Genomic DNA, 19,276 nt, shown 5'->3' with positions numbered 1-19,276 from the left:
ATTAGAGTTTTCTCGGTACAGCTATGCCATCCCCCACTTTGATTTTGTTTTTTTCATGCAACCCGGTTATAACAATTATCAGTTATAACAATGGAATTTTCGTGGCACTTGAATATTGTTATGAGTGAGTTCGACTGTATATGTTTTACATGTAAAACACCAGTTGTGTGATTATAACTGTGTATTATTTCTTGAGACAGGCAGCAGATGATAACACTATCAGAAGCTAACCAGTTCTGTATTATTTTCCTTACCAAAATAGTGCATGGATAAAGCTCGACATGTTTTTTTTTTTTTCCCGACTTGCTGTTTTGTAAAATTTCGAAAAATCTTTTATGTCCCTAATGATGTTCATTTTGCAGGTTCTGTCAACCAATATTGCTGAGACAAGCATCACCATCAGCGATGTCACTTTTGTCATTGACTCCGGCAAAGTTAAAGAGGTAGGTGTGGCATTGTGTATCACTCTTGCTTTCCTGCAAATACAAACATTGCTTTTAGAATTAGCAGAAAACAGCAGATGGGGAATGTGCCATCTGGTTGCCATTCTGGGATATTAAGAATTTGTCAGTGCTTTGCTGGGTGGCTGTTATCCTCCCAAGAATTCTTAAGGACAGATGTGGGTGTTAGACCAAAATCTTTTAAAATCTTAATTCTTCAAGGTATGGTGCTGAAAACACATACATATATGTAAAGTTATGTGCTTATTTCAAATAGGAGGTCCATTTTTGTTTCTCTCTCTGGCTTCTAATGTTATGCAAGCTTCATTTAATTATTTTCTGCATTGATTTTCAAAATACCTTTTCCTTTGATTTTCCTAAATATGGTATCAATGGCTTCTGTATGGTTCAAGAAATGTCGTGAGACCAACCTTATCACTCGACCTTTCCTAGAACAGGAGTCGCAAGGTTTTGAAGCAGAAACTCAAAAGAGTGTTTTTCAGGTGCTTAATTTTGAAGTCTCGCAACTATTATTCTAGGCAAGGCAGAGTGATGAGGTTGGTCTTAAAGGGACACTAAAGGCAAATACTAAGTCGACGTGAACTGTTTAAATACCATTCCAGAAACCTCGCAACACTTGTTTCGCGCCAAGAAAAGACTTAGTTTATGAGGAAATTGCATCTCAAGGGTCCGAATACCTTTTTCCAAATTGAAATCTCCCGCCACCCAACTGGGGGAGTGGTGACCTCGCATACGCCATCATGACACTCTGCTGACATTGGTAAGTAAAACACCGCCCGACAGACGGTGCTACCGATCCAAGACAGAGTGGTGGATTTGCCGCTGCAGCTGCTTTTAGGTCAAGTAGCATAGACCATTCGGGCATCCCATGGCATCACATGGAAGTTGAATTCTCTGCTACTTGCAGTTTGTGCGAGTATCACGAACCAGCAGAACCAGCGCAGCACTACGCGATAACGAAATTAGTGAAACGCGAAAGCCTGGGCGGCGCGGACTCGAGCGAAAACAAAACCTTTCGACCGCCCGCATCGTTGTCAACGGTAATTTCAATGAGTTCATCTTTTCTAAAAAATGAAATAGAACTGGACGAGTAGCGTTTTATTTCAGATGATGACACAATACAAGGATGTTTTTTTGCAACGAATGGTTGAGTACTAGGGCCAGAATTTGAGGAGTGCTTTCGTCATTGGGCAAGTGCTTGAATGTCCTGAGGGAGTCGCTAATCATGTCCTGCGTTTACCTTAATTTCTCGATTATTAGGGCTCTTTTCGCGATAATATTGACACCTTAGAGATTCTCGAGCACTAATCTACCACTTTAGCTTGATTTTATATTTGCCTTTAGTGTCCTTTTAAGGCATTCTGTGAATCATACAGAAGCCATTGATACCATGTTTAACAAAATTGCAAGAACTGATATTCTGCAAATCTTTGCAAACAATTATTTAAATGAAGTTCACGTAAGTTTAAGACCAGAGGCAATAAACAAAAATGGACTGCATATTCAAAGTAAGCATATCACATTACATATATGTACAAGTTTTGATCACCATATCTTGAACAACAAACATGTTTTTTTATGGAACCTACTTCTCCCTTTAAATTATAGTGTTTCGTGGTTGCAACGAATGCGAACGCTAAAATACCCTAATGGATGTGATTTTGAGGATCTTGATGTATATGTTCTTGTAGCAGTAGTGTCTAAGTCTTCTTTTTTTTCCTTGGTTCAGGTTTGTTTAAGTATTAGTTAAAATTTTGGCACCATCATCTTCATATTTATCAATGCACTTTTTACCCACATAGTTTCAGTAGTACATAAATTTCCTTGTGTTTGGAAGAAGGTTGCATATATAGACACGAGCGGTTGATGCGGCTGGTCATCCACATTGGCTCAGTGGCTATGTAATTCCACTGCCTAGCACAAGCTCTCAGGTTGAATTCCTAGCCACAGCAGCCACATTACAATGTGAGTGAAATGCAAGAATGCTCATGTGCTTTGACTTAGGTGCATACTTAACCTGTCATCAAAATTGGTCTATTTTCCTTTCCTTTACTGTGGCATCCCTCATAGCTCACAATGCACTTCCAGGACTTTAAACTCCTCTCATGTATGTGTGTGGCTGTCTGTATGTGCAGAAGTCATTTGACAGCCTGACAGGCACTAGCCTGCTCAAGTCTGTCTGGGTGAGCCAGGCGAGTGCCATGCAGCGTCGAGGCCGGGCGGGCCGCACCCACCCCAATGGCGTCTGCTTCCACCTGATGAGTCGGCAGCGCTTCTGCAGCCTGGCTTCTTTCCAGCAGCCTGAGCTGCTTCGCCTGCCACTTCAGGAACTGTGCCTCCAGGTGAGGCGAACACTGACGCCTACAGCATGCTGTTTGTGGCACCGACTCTCAGACTTCTATAGTACAGTCGAATCTTGATAATTCTAACGTGAAGGGGCCAGAAAATTTGTTCGAATTAAAAGGAGGACTTGTTCTTGAAGTACTCGTGCACCATAGCATGATGCACAGACGGTGCGAGTCATGGAATATCGTGGCACGCAAGCACACAGCGAGCAAGGACCACGAAACTGCCCACACTGGCCAACGATCGTTTCCCAATAACGGCAAAAAATGAAACTTCAGGGAGCAGGCTAAGCTGGCACCAGGCCGGCGCACAGGCGCGCACGCGGAGACCATCGAAGGTGAGGGAGTTAGAAGGGAGTTGAGAGGGAGGGCAAGGGGAGCACAGTTGCGAAGTGTGCAGAAGGGAAGCGGATTTGCTTTCTCGCAAGCTTGATGCATGGCGCTAATTACCTCTGCCACCTAATTACCTCTCTGTCAAAATGCTGGCAGGAGGAAACGTTGCAGCAGCAGCGAGTGAAGTGACATTTGTGCTCTCTATCACTTCAACGAAAAGTGAGTGCCGAGAACATACAGCACACACAAAGCTACAAGCTGCCGATGCACCTAGACTTTGCCCCCAACGCAGACTGCGCTCGAAATACGGCTGCGTGACTGCGTGCAGCTGCCACATGTGCAGTTGTGCTGAATAGAACACCCTCCCCCCCCCCCCCCTCCCCACGAGCCTGGACTCAAGGCTACGAGTATACATGCCCGTTACCTGTTTTACTCTTCCCTCTCTTTGTCGTCATTTTAGCTCGCCTAGTTCCTCTCTCTTTTCCTCTTCTCCCAGCACAGAGTTGCTGGTATGAGGAATGTGCACTTAAGGCTGACCTCTTGGCCTTTCTTATCGTTTGTGATGCGCAAGGGCTGGGGCAAGTGAGCCCAAGACCTGCGATGAGGAGCCACGGTTCTCGGAGGCCAAGCGCGGCATCAACAGTAGTTGACTGAGCGGAGAAGAGGTGGCATGAGTGCGGGGAAGACAGCGGCGGGAGTGAGTGAGTGTGCGGGAGGAGAGGAGCGAACGGGGGGACTCGGGAGTGTAGTCATGTGGTGTGGATGGTTGCCATGGGGAAATAAAGGACAAGTTCGGGACGAACGTGTGGCATGTCATCGAGCATGACACATTAAACTGTTCTCTTTTGAAGGTGGACAATGATTTATTTGCTACTGCGTTCTTAGGTTGCCACTTGATAGCGGTTTATCTATCACTGTATTCTTAGTTTGTCACTGGCTGTGGCAGCTATGGACCCTTTGACTGACTAATGGGTCATAAGGAGATCATTTGGGTGCAAAAACGCGCATTTACATCTTTTACATTGAGAGCACTTGGACTGCTCCTTTTTTGACTGACACATTTCTCTCTGCTTTCAGTTTTGCTAGTGCCTGTCATCTGAAGCTAGTTTTCTGATTGGGTGAAATGACTCGGCAAGTTCATTATGGCGACAACCACAAAAACATACTTGTGTGATGTGCTGGTGTCTTCTACAACTGCGCAGGTCTTGATCAAAATTAGTTCTGGTAAAAATTGGACTGAGGCTGGTGAATCGTTTGAGTGCACTAGAATATACATTTTAACTATTCAAAAGTGTTCGATATTGTGGCAAATGATAAGATGGTCAGCATTTAAAAATAGTTTTCTACACGTGCGTACCCAGTGGCAGCAGTGACATCAAATGAGTGAAGCACAGTCAATAGTTTCTTAGTACTGCGGAAACCCGCTTAGGTTTGAGTTAGCAAAAATGTGCGAAAGAAATAAAACATTTGCAGACCATTCTGGAAAATGGATGAGCCAAGTTGTATTGCATTATTTGTGTACTTAAGACTGCGAACTGGGAGTGCATCGGTGAGATTATACTGTAGTATGCCATCAGTTCATAAGGTTTCGTCGAATACTCTTAGTTCCCTGATGACTGATGACTGTTATACTAGTGAAACTGCAGTGTAGCATTAGATGCAAAATTATGCAGCTACTGTGACAACTTGGGCAGAGCTACGGCTAGTGCTGGCAATGGCAATAATAATGTGTGGATGCCATGTGATATAGTGCATTGCAGATCAGCATGACATATATTGAACATTTTCACTATTCTTGTCTTGCCTCGAACTCACGTTTTGCTTTTATGTTGCAGGCAAAGCTTCTTGTGCCACCTAACGTCCCCATAGCTGACTTTCTGGCCCGAGCTCCAGATCCTCCTGCATTCTTAGTCACTAGGACGGCTGTCACCCTACTGAAGGTGAGCCTTCTCTGTTCTCAACAGAGTGCTCAACAGACCGCTTCTGATTTGGCAGTTTGCATTGAACGTTGACAGAGTGTTAGCTACACTGATATGAACTTTTCAATTGACAGAAAAAATGAAGACTGCGTTGCATTAGAAAAGCTTTTTAGGGCAGCTGTTACCCTCTTCAAGGTGGCATCTCATCTTCAACATGGTGCTGCACAAGTCACTTTTGACTTAGCTGTGCTGGCAAGAGCTTATATATTTATGGTACCTGCACTGATAACTGTGTAAAAGATAAGGCAGCACAGATCATAATAGCTGCGCTGAAGAACTTCATTGGACCATAATCCAGTAAGCTGACTTGTTTTGATTAGGTGCACACAGAATGAAGCGATGGGTTGGTGTCATCTTTATTCAGCAAGAGCTTGTCTCCATTGAGGATCCCTATGCTTGTTGTACACCACAGAGTCCGATAATAAGTTTTTGACGATATTGTACGAATGTACTAAGTCGTTGGGGTAGGTCCTGATCATTACCATACTTACTTGAATTTAACCCGCACTTTTTTCCCAATAAAATGGGTCCAAAAATTGCATCCGCGTTAGAATCAAGTATGACCCTAAATCTGCATTATGATATCGCCATCGGCATTTCAAAATGGCCACTTCACATGTGGTTCGAGCCTAGCTGCCGTAGCTACCTCCATGAGCTGTTGTCAGGGTATCAGAACGAAGCATTTTAGAGTGCAGTTCTTAGGCGCCTGTTGCTGCGGCAAGCGTTGGTGGCAGCGGCGACATAACCGAGGAAACAAGCACAGCGAAACCTGAAATTGAACGCGAGTGTAGCGGATAATGAAAGACGTGAGGAGGAAAGTGAAGAGGAGGGTGCAGCTGAACCATGAGGTGGAAAGTGGGGGAGGGCATGGCAAAAACGTGAGATGCGTGGAGGAAAGAAACAAAATACAGTCGACTCCCGTTAATACAAAGTTCACGGGGACCGCAAAAAATTTCGAAATAAACGAACTTCTAATTAACCACAACAAACAAAAAAGGACAGATTTATTTCAAAGCAGACTTTAGGAGAAAGATCGGATATTGCCGTCTGCTTCTGCAGGCTGTAGATGTGCCCGAGTGCTTCCTCGGCGTTGCTCTCTGCAGCGAAAAATAGCAGCACGAGAGCAAGGCCTGCAGCTACATCATAAGCCCGTGGTTGTAGCTGACTTGCAACATCGTCGTCCACGTCACCTCCGTTATTATCCTTGTTGGGCCGAACGATCTCGATGATTTCAGTGTCCATCAGCGCACCGCACGTTGCAACTGTGCTGTCAACGGCAACATATTCTTCGAAAGAGATGTCGCTGAGAGCTGCTTGAAGACTATTGCTGTCAAGAGCTCACTTGTGTGCTTCCCCCGCTGGAAAAGACTAATCATCTCCTGCGGCACTTGCAATGAAACCACAGGCCCTGAAGCAGTTTGCAATGGTTTCATCTTTAACGTGACCCCACGCTCGCCCCAGCATGTGGATGGCTCCGAGGAGGCTCACCTCGTACTAAGTTGAGTTTTCCATTCTTCCTGTACAATACCTTTACATTTTTTTTGATCCCCTGGTTCATGGGCTGTAAAACCAATGTTGTGTTGACTGGCAAGTAAGTGACGCAGGTGGCAGTCAGGGGCGACACATTCATGTGGGCACTGCACTGGTCCACAAGGAACATTACCTTGCGGTTCGACGACACGAACTTGTGATACAGTTTAATTAGCCAGTCTTTAAATATGTCCGCCATCATCCAAGCATTCCTGTTAAATGAATAGTCTACGAGCAGCGTTGTGACACCTTTAAAACACCTAGGCTTAGCGGCCTTACTGATTACCAGCAGGCGACATCCTTCAGTGCCAGTCATGTTCATGACAATCAGAACAGACACTCTCTCTTTACCGCGTTTCCCTCCGGCACAGTCATCGTCCTTGAAGGTCAAGGTCTTCTCGGGTATCATTCTGTAAAAATGTGCTGTCTCATCGGCATTGAATATGTCTTCCGGCTGATACTCGCTCAAGTACTTGTGAAGCTTGTCTTCTCTCCACATCGCACATGTTTTCTTGTTGACGGATGCCCTTTTTGCACTCACGCTTTTAAACACCACTTCATGATGTTGCTTAAAGCGTGTCAGCCATCCATAGGAAGAAGCGAAGTTCTCAATTCCTAGCATTTTAGCGAGCGATAAGGCTTTCGCTGCAACGATATTGCCGCTGAGTGGGAGATGGTTCATTCGTGCCTCCCTAATCCAAATGAGCAGTGCTTGTTCTAACTCCGGGTGGGCGCCGGTGCGCATTCTCTTGCGAGCCATTTTGAATTGATCATTTTCAAATGCTTCGAGTATCAAGTGCTTGTTCTTGAAGTTTGAAAGAGTGTTCGGCTTGATGCCGTACTTCCGTGCAATATCTTGCTTGGCAGTGCCTTCTTCCTCAACTTCTTTCAAAATTTTGACTTACATCGCCAAGTCAAGTGCCTGATAAGGTCCGGGAGTTGCCATTGTCGGGACTGCACCTGAAATGCTCATGGAACTTCGTTACACGCGAAACTACCGAACCCACTCTAGGAAACAATCGGAGAGGCCCGGAGCATGCTGTTTGCACACGTACACTGTAGCACAAGGCTCATCTTGCCACTTCATGATCTGCGGCGCTGTAGTCAGCTGCAATGCCAACGACCCTGGTGCTTAACTTTGATGCTTCATAAGCTGTGGCGCTGTGGTCAGCTGCGATGCTGACGATGCCTCTTCAGCACACAAAACTGTTTTGCACTTTAAAAATAGCAAATTTATCAAACATTCCGATAGCCTCCAGGCATTCGATTGAAAATAACTTCTAATTAAACGATATTTTAGACTTCTAGCTTCCAATTACTGAGCATTTTTTTCTGTTGGATTGCATGCAGAACCGACGGGACCCCCACTTCACTTTCAATTAACCAACAATACCAATTAAGCGACTTCGAATTATCAGGAGTTGGCTGTAGGAGAGGCCCTGACGTAATGTTTTTGAAGCCAGAAGTGCAGCTATGTTGCTGTGCCATTTCCTTTTGCTCCTCCAATCAGCTTGCCGGAGCAGATAGATGCGAGCTTTGAACTTGCGTTGCTACGAGCTGGCAGAAGTGTGTGCTGTTGATGCGCATCAGGACAAAGCCTACGAAACTTCTGTAACAGTTTTAGCAAAGCAGACGCGCTCCTGTGTTTTTTTGTGGCATATTGAAGAAGACGGCGAAGACCTGCGCCGTGATTACTTGAGCGTCACTGTTGCTAGCTGACGCTCACTTCACAGGCCCAGAACGCAACTTTCAAGCTTAGACACCACACTTCAAACTCAGCTTGTCTCGTGAACAGAACACACAACGAGAAAGACAAAAGCTGTAAAATCTTATCTCACTTTTCAGAGGCCGAAAGCAGCAGCGAGAGCTTCAGAAGCACGTGCGGTTGCTATAGCAACGTTGATGTTTGGCGTACCAGTCCCAGTGCTTCTTTACAAAAAACACCACGTGACTTACACGCTCTCTTCAACTGATTCGGGCTAGCCGGGGCCTCTCCTATGCTTTCTTTCCTCTGTGGTGAGAAGAAAAGCATAGTGCGGTGACAATGGCTACGAGATGCCACCAGAGTAGCGCGCGTCATCTGGGAGGTCTGGCAGCAGTGGCTGTTGTGAATCACGCCTACGTGTCACCCACGCACTGGCTCTTACGATCTATAGATTAGCGAGGCAGTTGCACCGCACTTCGCTCAATTTGCAACGTGCTGCACGAGACAGATTTGAGAACATGTATAGAGCTGCACTCAAGTTTCACCTTAGGGAGTGTTGTAGTCTTGGGTGATTTTTTTTTTTTTTTTTTCGAGCTATAAATGCCTGCGAAATCGAAAAAAATTACGTAGCTGTGCTCTTGCGCTTTTGGGTCATTCCATGCCAAACGTCCCGACCCCAAAAGTGACCATCGCTGATATTCCTGAAAAAATTTGGGCTAGATGACTTTTGTGTGAATAAGGTTTCGCCAAAGTATTTTCGTGGAAAAAAAATTTGTGATCACGTGATCGCTCTTTCAAATTTCCGGGAAGAAGCAAAAGTTGGTTGGAGCAAATTTTTTTTATTCAAGCCTGAAAGTAGGCACAATAATAAACTTTATTTTAGAACATTGTAGTGGCATCCTTCTTTCATATTACGTTATAATTGAATCAATTTTAGAATTTTCCGAATTTATTTGGCTCAGTAAAAAAGCAAAAGAAGTTGCGTTTTCAGACATTTCTTGCATAAACTGCGTTGACTTTTCAGCTGCAATAATTTTTCTGACTTTTCGAATTTTGCTATATTGTATGTTAAAAATAATTCCCAATTATTAAGAAATATATTTTTTTAGAAAAATACCTCCGAAGTTGGAAAAAAATGACTTTTTGGTGAGATTCAGGCCACATTTAGGCATGAAGGCCCTCCAGATAAAAATATGTCAGATAGGTCAATATACGCACCGGCCTCTTAACTTGTGATATGGAAAGTTTCATTCGAGTAAATTTTGTTTGAATCGAGAAATTATTTTTTGATCTCAGCAACACATGTCATTAGTAGGCACTGCACACGTGCCGCCGCTCTCCTTGTCGTCTCCGTATCGTCGTCTGCTTTCTCCTTGTCTGCCGCCCAGCAGACAGCGGCTAGCATATATAGCTACTGCAGATTAAAATTTTTGACGTTCTTTTGGTTTTTGCTCTTTCGGTGCTTAAGAAAACGCAAGGAAAACGGCTTTACATCCTTCTGGGGATGTTTGTTTACCCTTACCTCTGTATTCATGTGTTTCTCCGATGAAAATAGTGTGATCAGCTAACCGACGCACAAGGCGGCAGACGAGGCTTCCTGTGAGCGAATTTGAAGGGAATGCGTACAAACGTTGTCACAACGAAGGAACATCGGAATATGGCACATAACTCGGTCCAACGCCTTCAGAATTGATGCGAAATCCAAGCTTCAGTGTCATGCCTTCCAGCATCAATTTCTTGCACTGGGTTAACACCCAAGCTACAATACATCCCGTAGTTGTCTATTTTCGGAAGGCGCAAAGCGACCCTGGAGAGGTTTCTGCGTGGTGTTTCGCTGTTGTTTCTGACTGCCTGGAGCATGATACAGTCGCAGTACACACATTTCAGAGTGCAGTGCTCGAGGTAGTAAAACAATATCTGCCTGAAGTAAAAAAAATTTCATTATTTCTCTGATGGAGCTTCATCACAATATAAGAACAAAAAGAACTTTTTGAATCTTTGCTACCATGAACAGGACTTTAATCTATCGGCAGAATGGAATTTCTTCGCCACTTCACACGGCAAAAGTGCATGCGGTGGTGTCGGCGGCACACTCAAACGTCTGGCAGCAAGAGCAAGCATGCAGCGGCCATATCACAGCCAGATTCAATCTCCAGAGGATCTGTTTGACTGGGCCAAAAGTAATATCAAGGAAATTACAGTAATGTGGGTACCTAATTGCAAAATACAAGAAAAAAGAACAGAGCTTGGTTTGAGATTCAGCACGGGCAACCGGTGTTAAAGGAACGCGATTATTCCACCACTTCAAACCAGTGACGGTTTCAACTCTTCGGGTTGGTATCACCTCATACTCAAATACCAAAGAAGTTGAAGTAAAGAAGCGGGCATGAATACTATGGAGTCTTTCATTTGCCTGTAAAGGTTCATGTGTGAAGAGTTGAACATGAGTGAACGAAAAAACGGAAGGCAACTGACAAGTTGAATCAGGCTCTAATCTCCAGCTGTGAGCGTCTGTGGCCCGGTCAACAGCCGTCTTCATTCTGGTGCGGAACAGCAGAAAAGAAGCGGCCGTGTTGCCTCCCGCTCTGCAGGAGGCAAACTTAGCCATTAACTGTTATTGCAAGACATCCACATCGATGCCGTGTTCGCCAACCTGACAGCCCCGAGCCACAAAAATGACAAGAGGTGAACTGACAAAAGCAGGCCATTTACGATGTGTTTAGACTGACGTCAAGCGACATAGCCGACACAGTCAACGTTTTTTCGGCGAAGAGCCGAAGTGCATATGTGAGCCCAAAAACTCTCTGGTGGCTCATATGCATCGTGCAGTGAGACTGAGCCCAGCAGTGCCTACTAATGACATGGATTGCCGACTTAAAAAAATTTTTTTTTCGCTTCAAACAAAATTTACTCGAATGAAACTTTCTATATCACAAGTTAAGAGGCCGGTGCGTATATTGACCTATCTGAAATATTTTTATCTGGAGGGCCTTCATGCTTAAATGTGGCTTGAATCTCGCCAAAAAGTCATTTTTTTCCAACTTCGGAGGTATTTTTCTAAAAAAATATATTTCTTAATAATTGTGAATTATTTTTAACATACAATATAGCGAAAGGCAAAAAGTCAGAAAAATTATTGCAGCTGAAAAGTGAACGCAGTTTATGCAAGAAATGTCTGAAAACGCAACTTTTTTTGCTTTTTTACTGAGCCAAATAAATCCGGAAAATTTTAAAATTGATTCAATTATAACGTAATATGAAAGAAGGATGCCAGTACAATTTTCTAAAATAAAGTTTATTATTGTACCTACTTTCAAGCTTGAATAAAAAAAAATTACCTCCAACCAGCTTTTGCTTCTTCCCGGAAATTTCAAAGAGCGATCACGTGATCACAAATTTTTTTTCAACGAAAATGCTTTGGCGAAACCTTATTCACACAAACGTCATCTAGCCCAAATTTTTTTTCAGGAACTTCAGCGATGGTCACTTTTGGGGTCGGGACGTTTGGCATGGAATGACCCTTTTTCATTCTGGTTTTAGTGTTGCTCCACTAAAAAACTATCCGTAACGGTTCATAACGATTTTGGTTCACAAGATTTTTTGAAAAAAATATAACAATAAAAACATAGTATTTATTGTTCTCGGTAAGTGAATTATAGATTCTGAGATCATGCTCAGTGCCTTGAGTCAAGGCACTGAGCATGATCGTTTTTCGTTGAACGAAAAACTGATCAAAAATATTTGTTTCACTCTGAAACAAAATAATAAACAATGTTTCAGTTAAGTTTTTATTCCGGGCAAAAATACCTGCTTCTTCTTCTTTCTTTCTCCCCCCCCCCCCCCCCTCTATCTGTGATGGGGACTGAGTCTACACGTCTAGGCACACCGAGGGCCGATAGCTTCGTGTGCACTGTGTTCTTGCTCAGTTCACACGGCAGTGAGAGGCAGCACAAAGGTCAATTCGCTCACTTCTGGTACCGCACTTCCTCACTTCAGTGTTTTCATAGTGACTTTCCATAGTCATCGAGTGAGACGTGTTCATGTTTGCTTGTGCGTGTGACACCATGCTTGTTAATTAGTAAACGAATGTTTACAAGTTTATGTGGCCCATAAAACTACTGTTTTTACTTCGTATAGCTGTCTACTAATTTGCTATTGCATTTGCCATTCAGGCAGTGCTGCGATTTATTTTATTAAGGCGAAAGCCTTTCTAGGCTCATGGTGAGGTTTGTGTCTGCAGGCCTGACTGCCCGAGTGCCCGCCGTAGCGTCGTCATGTCATATGATGTGGGGTTCTCCTCCCGTACTCTTGGGACAAAGGAACGACAACACAGTAGTGCATACAATCACAAGGGCATTTATTGCACTTTTCATAGATCAATGCCTGCTAGCCAAGTTGCTATCCACAAAACATGCCGATGGGCACGCGACAAATCTAGAAGTCCGACTCACGGTGAACGGATAACGAGCGAATATGTTCGCCCCATGCTGGATTCCAACGCCTGGTCGTTCGCGTGTACGGTCACGTGAACGGTGGCGCGTTCGAAGGCAGCCACGTGAGACGGTCTTGCAGAAGTATGGATCGGCGCACGCGCGGCACGTCCGTGGCGCTCGCCAGCCTGCGGCCAAAGACCCAGCGTTTTCTCCCCTGCGCCCCCAAGTAACCCCGCCGTGAGGCGGAGTGAGCAGCGCAACACTTGCGCCGTCTCTCGTACTGCGCCTCGACCACTCCGACCGCCGCGGGCGCCAGGCCACGCGAGGCGTGCGGGAAAACAACATATCAGGGGACGCGTGAGAGTCGCGCATCCCCACAATGAAGAAGGAAAAATGATTGGTAGTGACAGTTAGTGAACTGTAACATTATAATAGAGATTGGTAGAGGCTAATAATGACTACTAATGACTAATAATGACTACTAATGGCTTGTAATGACTCCTAAATGACCCATTTTCTAATTATGGCTTGTAATGACCACAATTAGAAATCACTAGAAATGTCTAGTAATTAGTAGTAATTACTGAAATGACTACTAATGACCAATACATCTAATGATGGGTTGTAATGACCACAATTGATACAAATGACTAAAGATGCTTACTAGTGAGCAGTAATGACTAATAATGACTGAAATGACCAATATGTCTAATGATGGATTGTAACTACAATTGATTAGAAATGACTAAAAATGCTTAGTAACAACTAATAATGACTGAAATGACTTGTAATGACTGCTGATGACTATGATATGACTAACGTGTCTAACGATGGCTTGTAATGACCACAATTGATTACAAATGACTAAGAATGCTTAGTAGTGAGCAGTAATGACTAAAAAAAGAAGAGAAAGAGAAGAGGCGAATGATAAGAGGAGGAAGAGTAGGCTTTCACCATTCACTTCTTAAGAGAGATCTTAAGACCCTGTAATTTTCATTGCACCTTTAGTGCATTTTGAGTAAATCTTTGTTTTTTAAATGAGAGAAAGTTGTGTTTCTATATGAAAGCGTGAGGTGCGCGGTACTGTAAAGGGCTTTTTTCTTTCACCACGGATAACAGGTACACGTTACAGTTGAGTAAATACGGTAAGTAACATATTTAAGCATTCCGCATAACGCATGTAATTTATTATAAGGAATTAAAGATGTGTAGCTACCGATCACAGTGCCACCGCTCCCCTGGGCTTTCAGCCATACCCTCCCAACTAACGTAGTTCGCCCAGTTGACGTCAGTTGGACGAGCTGTCCCATTGGCTACCCAGGTCGCGTCATCGATAATTTTTCCAACTTTATAGTGAACAAATGTTTGTAGTAGTTGGAATGTTGGTTTGTTTCTATAATAAAAGTAACAAAAAGAATACACAATGACAATTAATCACTACAATCAAATACTTCTGGTACAGAGAAACAGGGTATCTATGAACCGGGAAAACAGGAATTCTCAGGGATTTTGGATAGTCTGGAAATACTCAGGGAAAGCTCAGGAAATTCGGGCTTCTAATTAACTAATTTTATTGAAAGGGAACGAAAGTCACGCTAATGCTGGTTCACATAACAGAGGAATCGCAACAAACCGTCTTTGACGCCGTGTCATTGACTGGAGGATTTGCCACTGTACAGTCATGACCGATTATCTGGATGCCCGATTTTTGCGACATGCCGGATAAAATTTTGATGGCTTCGAGGCACCACCATGTGCCCCAAAGAGTCAATGCATAAGAACACATGGAATTTCGGACGCAAGAACCTTTCGCCATCCGATTTTCTAGACTTTTTGCTGTAATCGCAGGTGTGAAACGGCATTAGTCACAGCCATCACCCCTGCCATTTTGATCATCTTGCCGCCTCGAACCGGCGCTCTCTCATGCAGATCCACTGGCAGCCGTAGCAACTACCATGGCAATGCTAGGCCTAGCTACTTGCTTAGCTACTTCGACGTTCTCTACTGTTAGCAATTCACCGCTGTTAGCAATCACGCCTGCTCAGGCTTTGTAATCCTCACCAATGGCTTGGAAGCTCGGAAAACATGATGCGTTAAATTATGCCGGTTTTCGAAAGTAAGCTTCGCCTCAATACAGAAGTGTTACGCGGTAAAGCATACGCAAAGTGTTGCGGCAAAGCTTAAGAAGTGTGAACTTCAATGAAACTTCGGTAGAGGCTAGTTGGTACATAGTATATTTAAGGTGAAAAATTCAGCACAAACACCTAGGACAACCCACAAAGAAGAGACGAGACAAGCACTGGTACTAAGAAGCACATCGTGAAGACACGCAAAAATTGGGACAGACACACACACAGTTCAAGTTCCTTTCTAGTAGTACAGTGGGCTCTTCTTTTTGTGTGTCTTCACAATGTTCTTCATGGCACCAGTGCTTATCTGAACTCTTCTTTGTGGGTTGGTGGGTGTTTGCGCTTAACAAGTGTGGGAAGGGGCAATTGTCACCGGATCCAGTATGTATTCCTTAATTATGCATGCGTGCACCCGCAATCTCTTGTCCCAGTACGAGGATCGTTATGCCTAAGTGTACCGGCAGGCCTTCAGAGCTTTCTTGGATGTGCTTATGGCAATTTGAGCCCTTAGGCACAATAAAAGACATGCATTCATTTTTTCGAACTGCCCAATTTTTCTGATGTTTTTACAGCCCCTAGGGAGTCCAAAAAATCGGACGTTGACTATGACCAAGGGGATGCTTCAAATGGTCTGTGGGGTGAACGTGCAGCAGGAGGAGGATAAGAACAAAAAGGACCAACGCATTGAGGAATGAACGAGAAAGGAAGTGTGCCGCTGCTTCTTTGAAGGAGCCTGAGCTCAAAAGATAGTGTAGGCTGACGCCGAGATGCAGGTGTCCCTCAACCAAATTAAAATAAACTATTTAAAGCAGTGAAACGCAACACTGAGGCGTTGTGTGTGGGCTGAAAGTATGTCTGGACAGTTGAAGTTGGCTTTCCAGCTGCTGAGAGAGAATCTCACTTGTGACAAAGTTCGGGCCTCGTACCAGTGAGTTTGCTATCACTTGATAGAAATAGCTCATATTCGAAAATATTTGCTTTTATATGCTCTGTATACATCTCTTTTTATTCGTATTTGAAAATGTTCTACTCGATTTGCAATGGGCTTTACCATTTTTTTTCATGCTATTTGATTCGCTGTGCATTTTATTAACTTCTCCCTTCTGTTTTCTTTTTGAATAGAATAAACACTAGTCCTTACTATTCAAACTGGATTAAGTAGGTTTTTTTTTTTTAACATGCTTACTAGAGAGTGACAGCATCGGGCGACATTGTGTCAGCCCGTCTTGACATAAAACGAAGTTCTGTGTTGTGGGAGATATGGGTTTCTCCTCCGTACTCTTGGGACAAAGGAACGACAACACAGTAGTGCAAACAGTCACAAGGGCATTTATTGCACCTTTCATAGATCAATGCCAGCTAGCCGAGTTGCTATCCACAAAACATGCCGATGGGCGCGCGACAAATCTAGAAGTCCGACTCACTGAGCGACTGGATGACGAGCGAATATGTTCGCCCCATGCTGGATCCCAACACCTGGTCGTTCGCGTGTTCGGTCACGCCAACGGTCGTGCGTTCGAAGGCGGCCACGCGAGGCGGTCTCGCAGAAGCATGGGTCGCCGCGCGCGCGCGATACGTCCACGCCGTGCGCCGCCCCGCCGGGAAAGAGCCGAAGCGCCTGTCTCCCGGCGCCCAAGTAACCCCGCCGCAGCGCAACACTAGCGCCATCTCTCGCACTGCGCTTCAACCACTCCGACCGCCGCGGGCGCCAGGTCACGCGACGGGCGAAGCCGCCCTGCAGGAGACGAGCTATGCGGGAAAACTAGATCTCAGGGGAGGCGTGAGAGTCACGCATCCCCACATCCCCCCAACCTTAAATCACTACATATTCCGGCGAAACATTTCACACAGTCTAACATCAACACATGCTTCGCGAACAAGGTGGTACATGCAACAGTGGCCGCGCCGGGGAAATGTCCACACCCTGTCCATAACATGCGAGCCGACTGTCCTTGGGGTACACCGCTGGTGTCTGCCGGTCACAGCAGCAGCTTTGCGACTCGACGGCACGATCCCAGGCCAGGACTCTGGAGACGACGACGCAGTAGTCGGTACGAGCAAGCGTCGCTCGCGCCGACGCGCCCTGCTGGCAAGAGTCGCCGTAGCTGTCGGTGACCGCTGGCTCCTTTGTCCGCCGCCGAGGGTTGTGAGCTGGATGCAGGAGGCCGCCGAAGTAACTGGCCACAGCATCACCATCGCCCGGAGTGACTCGATCGTAGTTCGGGGCAGCAGCGCAGACGATGTGCAGGTGACAGCAAGCCAGGGGTGACTCCAATCACGCTGCGTACACTCAAAACACTCGGCAAACACTAAAGTAGTGCAAGGGAGAGGAATTCTGCATGCGCATCGCCCACGTGGTACGATGTTCAACTCGACTAGCAAAAGATCGGGCAGCTACTCAGATGCTAAGTTCACGTGAACGAAGCTCGCTTTCTTGAGTCGAACGAGTAATTTCAATTCGTGCGAGGCTAACTAGAATGAGGGAAGCAAATTGCAACACCTCAACGCCACGGTCCACCAGGTTGTGTCCCTCCACGTGCGACAGGCAGCTTCGTAAAGCCTTAGGCCTAAATCGTCGCTACCCTGACAACAACCGGTATCCAGAAACAACACCCAAAATGGGCGCAAAACAGGCAGCCGCGAGGAGACGTCAGCTCTGTGAGGTGGTCCTACTCCGCTCAGTGCACACAGCATCCGAGTTGACGGCGCCCACCGTCCCAGACGGTGTCGGAGCGCCCGGTGCCAGGCCGCAATACCAGTCAGCCCGTAGTGGCACCCGTGGCCCGCGGCCACCCGGCTCCCTGAGCCGCGACTTCATCCGAGTCAAACAGATAGAAGAAGCTATTTACATAAGAAATTTGGACCACCCACGAGGCTTCCATACTCACTCGCTTCAGGCTTGCCACTGCTCCGCGGGTGCTCAGCCTCGCTCTCCCAGGATGCAGACCACGTGGCTCTCGTACTGACGAATGTCATTAAAAAAAACACTTGCGAAAAGGCTAGCGATCAAAATCCACGCTAGGCCTACGCTTCGGTTCAAAGAAAGGTCTTGAACGAAGCAAAACTGTTAAATCTATCGTCCGATGCCCCAAGAGGTCCACGTTGGGCAGCCAGATGTGGGAGATATGGGTTTCTCCTCCGTACTCTTGGGACAAAGGAACGACAACACAGTAGTGCAAACAGTCACAAGGGCATTTATTGCACCTTTCATAGATCAATGCCAGCTAGCCGAGTTGCTATCCACAAAACATGCCGATGGGCGCGCGACAAATCTAGAAGTCCGACTCACCGAGCGACCGGATGGCGAGCGAATATGTTCGCCCCATGCTGGATCCCAATGCCTGGTCGTTCGCGTGTTCGGTCACGCCAACGGTCGTGCGTTCGAAGGCGGCCACGCGAGGCGGTCTCGCAGAAGCATAGGTCGCCGCGCGCGCGCAGGACGTCCACGCCGTGCGCCGCCCCGCCGGGAAAGAGCCGAAGCGCCTGTCTCCCGGCGCCCAAGTAACCCCGCCGCAGCGCAACACTAGCGCCATCTCTCGCACTGCGCTTCAACCACTCCGACCGCCGCGGGCGCCAGGTCACGCGACGGGCGAAGCCGCCCTGCAGGAGACGAGCTATGCGGGAAAACTAGATCTCAGGGGAGGCGTGAGAGTCACGCATCCCCACAGTGTCACTCAGGGAATTTTGCAAAAGCACTCGAGGAAAACCTGAAAAACTCTGGGAATTTGGAAATGTTAACTTGGTAGACACCCTGAGCAAGGGTCATCTGCTTGTGTTACAACATTCTACATGTTGATGCGAGCTGCACGGTCAGTGTTGGTCTCGAGCTTTCTTTTTGCGAGCATCGTGGATCGCCCTTGTTACATGTTGGGCTGCAAATCTAGTGATCAGCGACATCGTGTCCCTCTGCAAAGTAACATGCGAGCAGAGGGGCTGCAGCACATCGAGCTGTCAGTATTTGATTGCCACCAGCATCCATGCGTTTAGAACCATCACTTCATGCCAGAAGATTATTACCACTATAAATAGCTTTAGCATGTCTGGTATTCAGGTAAATGCAAGCATAAGTGGACTGCTCATTTTACTGGATGAGCAGAGGCGCAAATGTGGACGACCTTCACGGTGTAACCACCTGGTGGCACAGAGCTCAACATGACAAACCCAGCGAATATAGCAGTAACCAAGTGTATTCCACTTTGCTGCTGGTGTAAAATTTTGGCAGGAGCGTAATCACAAACTCAGTGTCCTTTTAAATCTTTAAGATGTTTTACACTTGGTTATAGCAATAGTAGTTCTGTGTTTGGCTGGTTGAGCTCTAAGCCACCAGGTGGCTGCACCGTGCAGGCTGATCAAGCCACTCA

General features: G+C 45.8%; 1 protein-coding gene across 2 annotated transcripts in view; it reads left to right on the top strand.

The window, feature by feature from the left end:
- The window catches only part of LOC126542059 (3'-5' RNA helicase YTHDC2-like), a 77,855-nt gene that overhangs the window by 28,161 nt on the left and 30,418 nt on the right, over nucleotides 1-19,276 (top strand). For both annotated transcript variants that reach the window (XR_011892781.1, XM_050189036.3), the window contains exons 15-17: nucleotides 363-443; nucleotides 2,597-2,803; nucleotides 4,975-5,079. Coding sequence is in view for 1 of the 2 variants with exons in the window: in XM_050189036.3 (XP_050044993.2) it covers nucleotides 363-443; nucleotides 2,597-2,803; nucleotides 4,975-5,079 (393 nt within the window). In the remaining variant the exon portion in view is untranslated. The remainder of the gene's footprint in view (nucleotides 1-362; nucleotides 444-2,596; nucleotides 2,804-4,974; nucleotides 5,080-19,276) is intronic.

Source organism: Dermacentor andersoni, chromosome 2, assembly GCF_023375885.2.
Source record: "Dermacentor andersoni chromosome 2, qqDerAnde1_hic_scaffold, whole genome shotgun sequence".
NCBI classification, from domain to species: domain Eukaryota; kingdom Metazoa; phylum Arthropoda; class Arachnida; order Ixodida; family Ixodidae; genus Dermacentor; species Dermacentor andersoni.
This window is presented reverse-complemented; position numbering and strand designations above follow the sequence as displayed.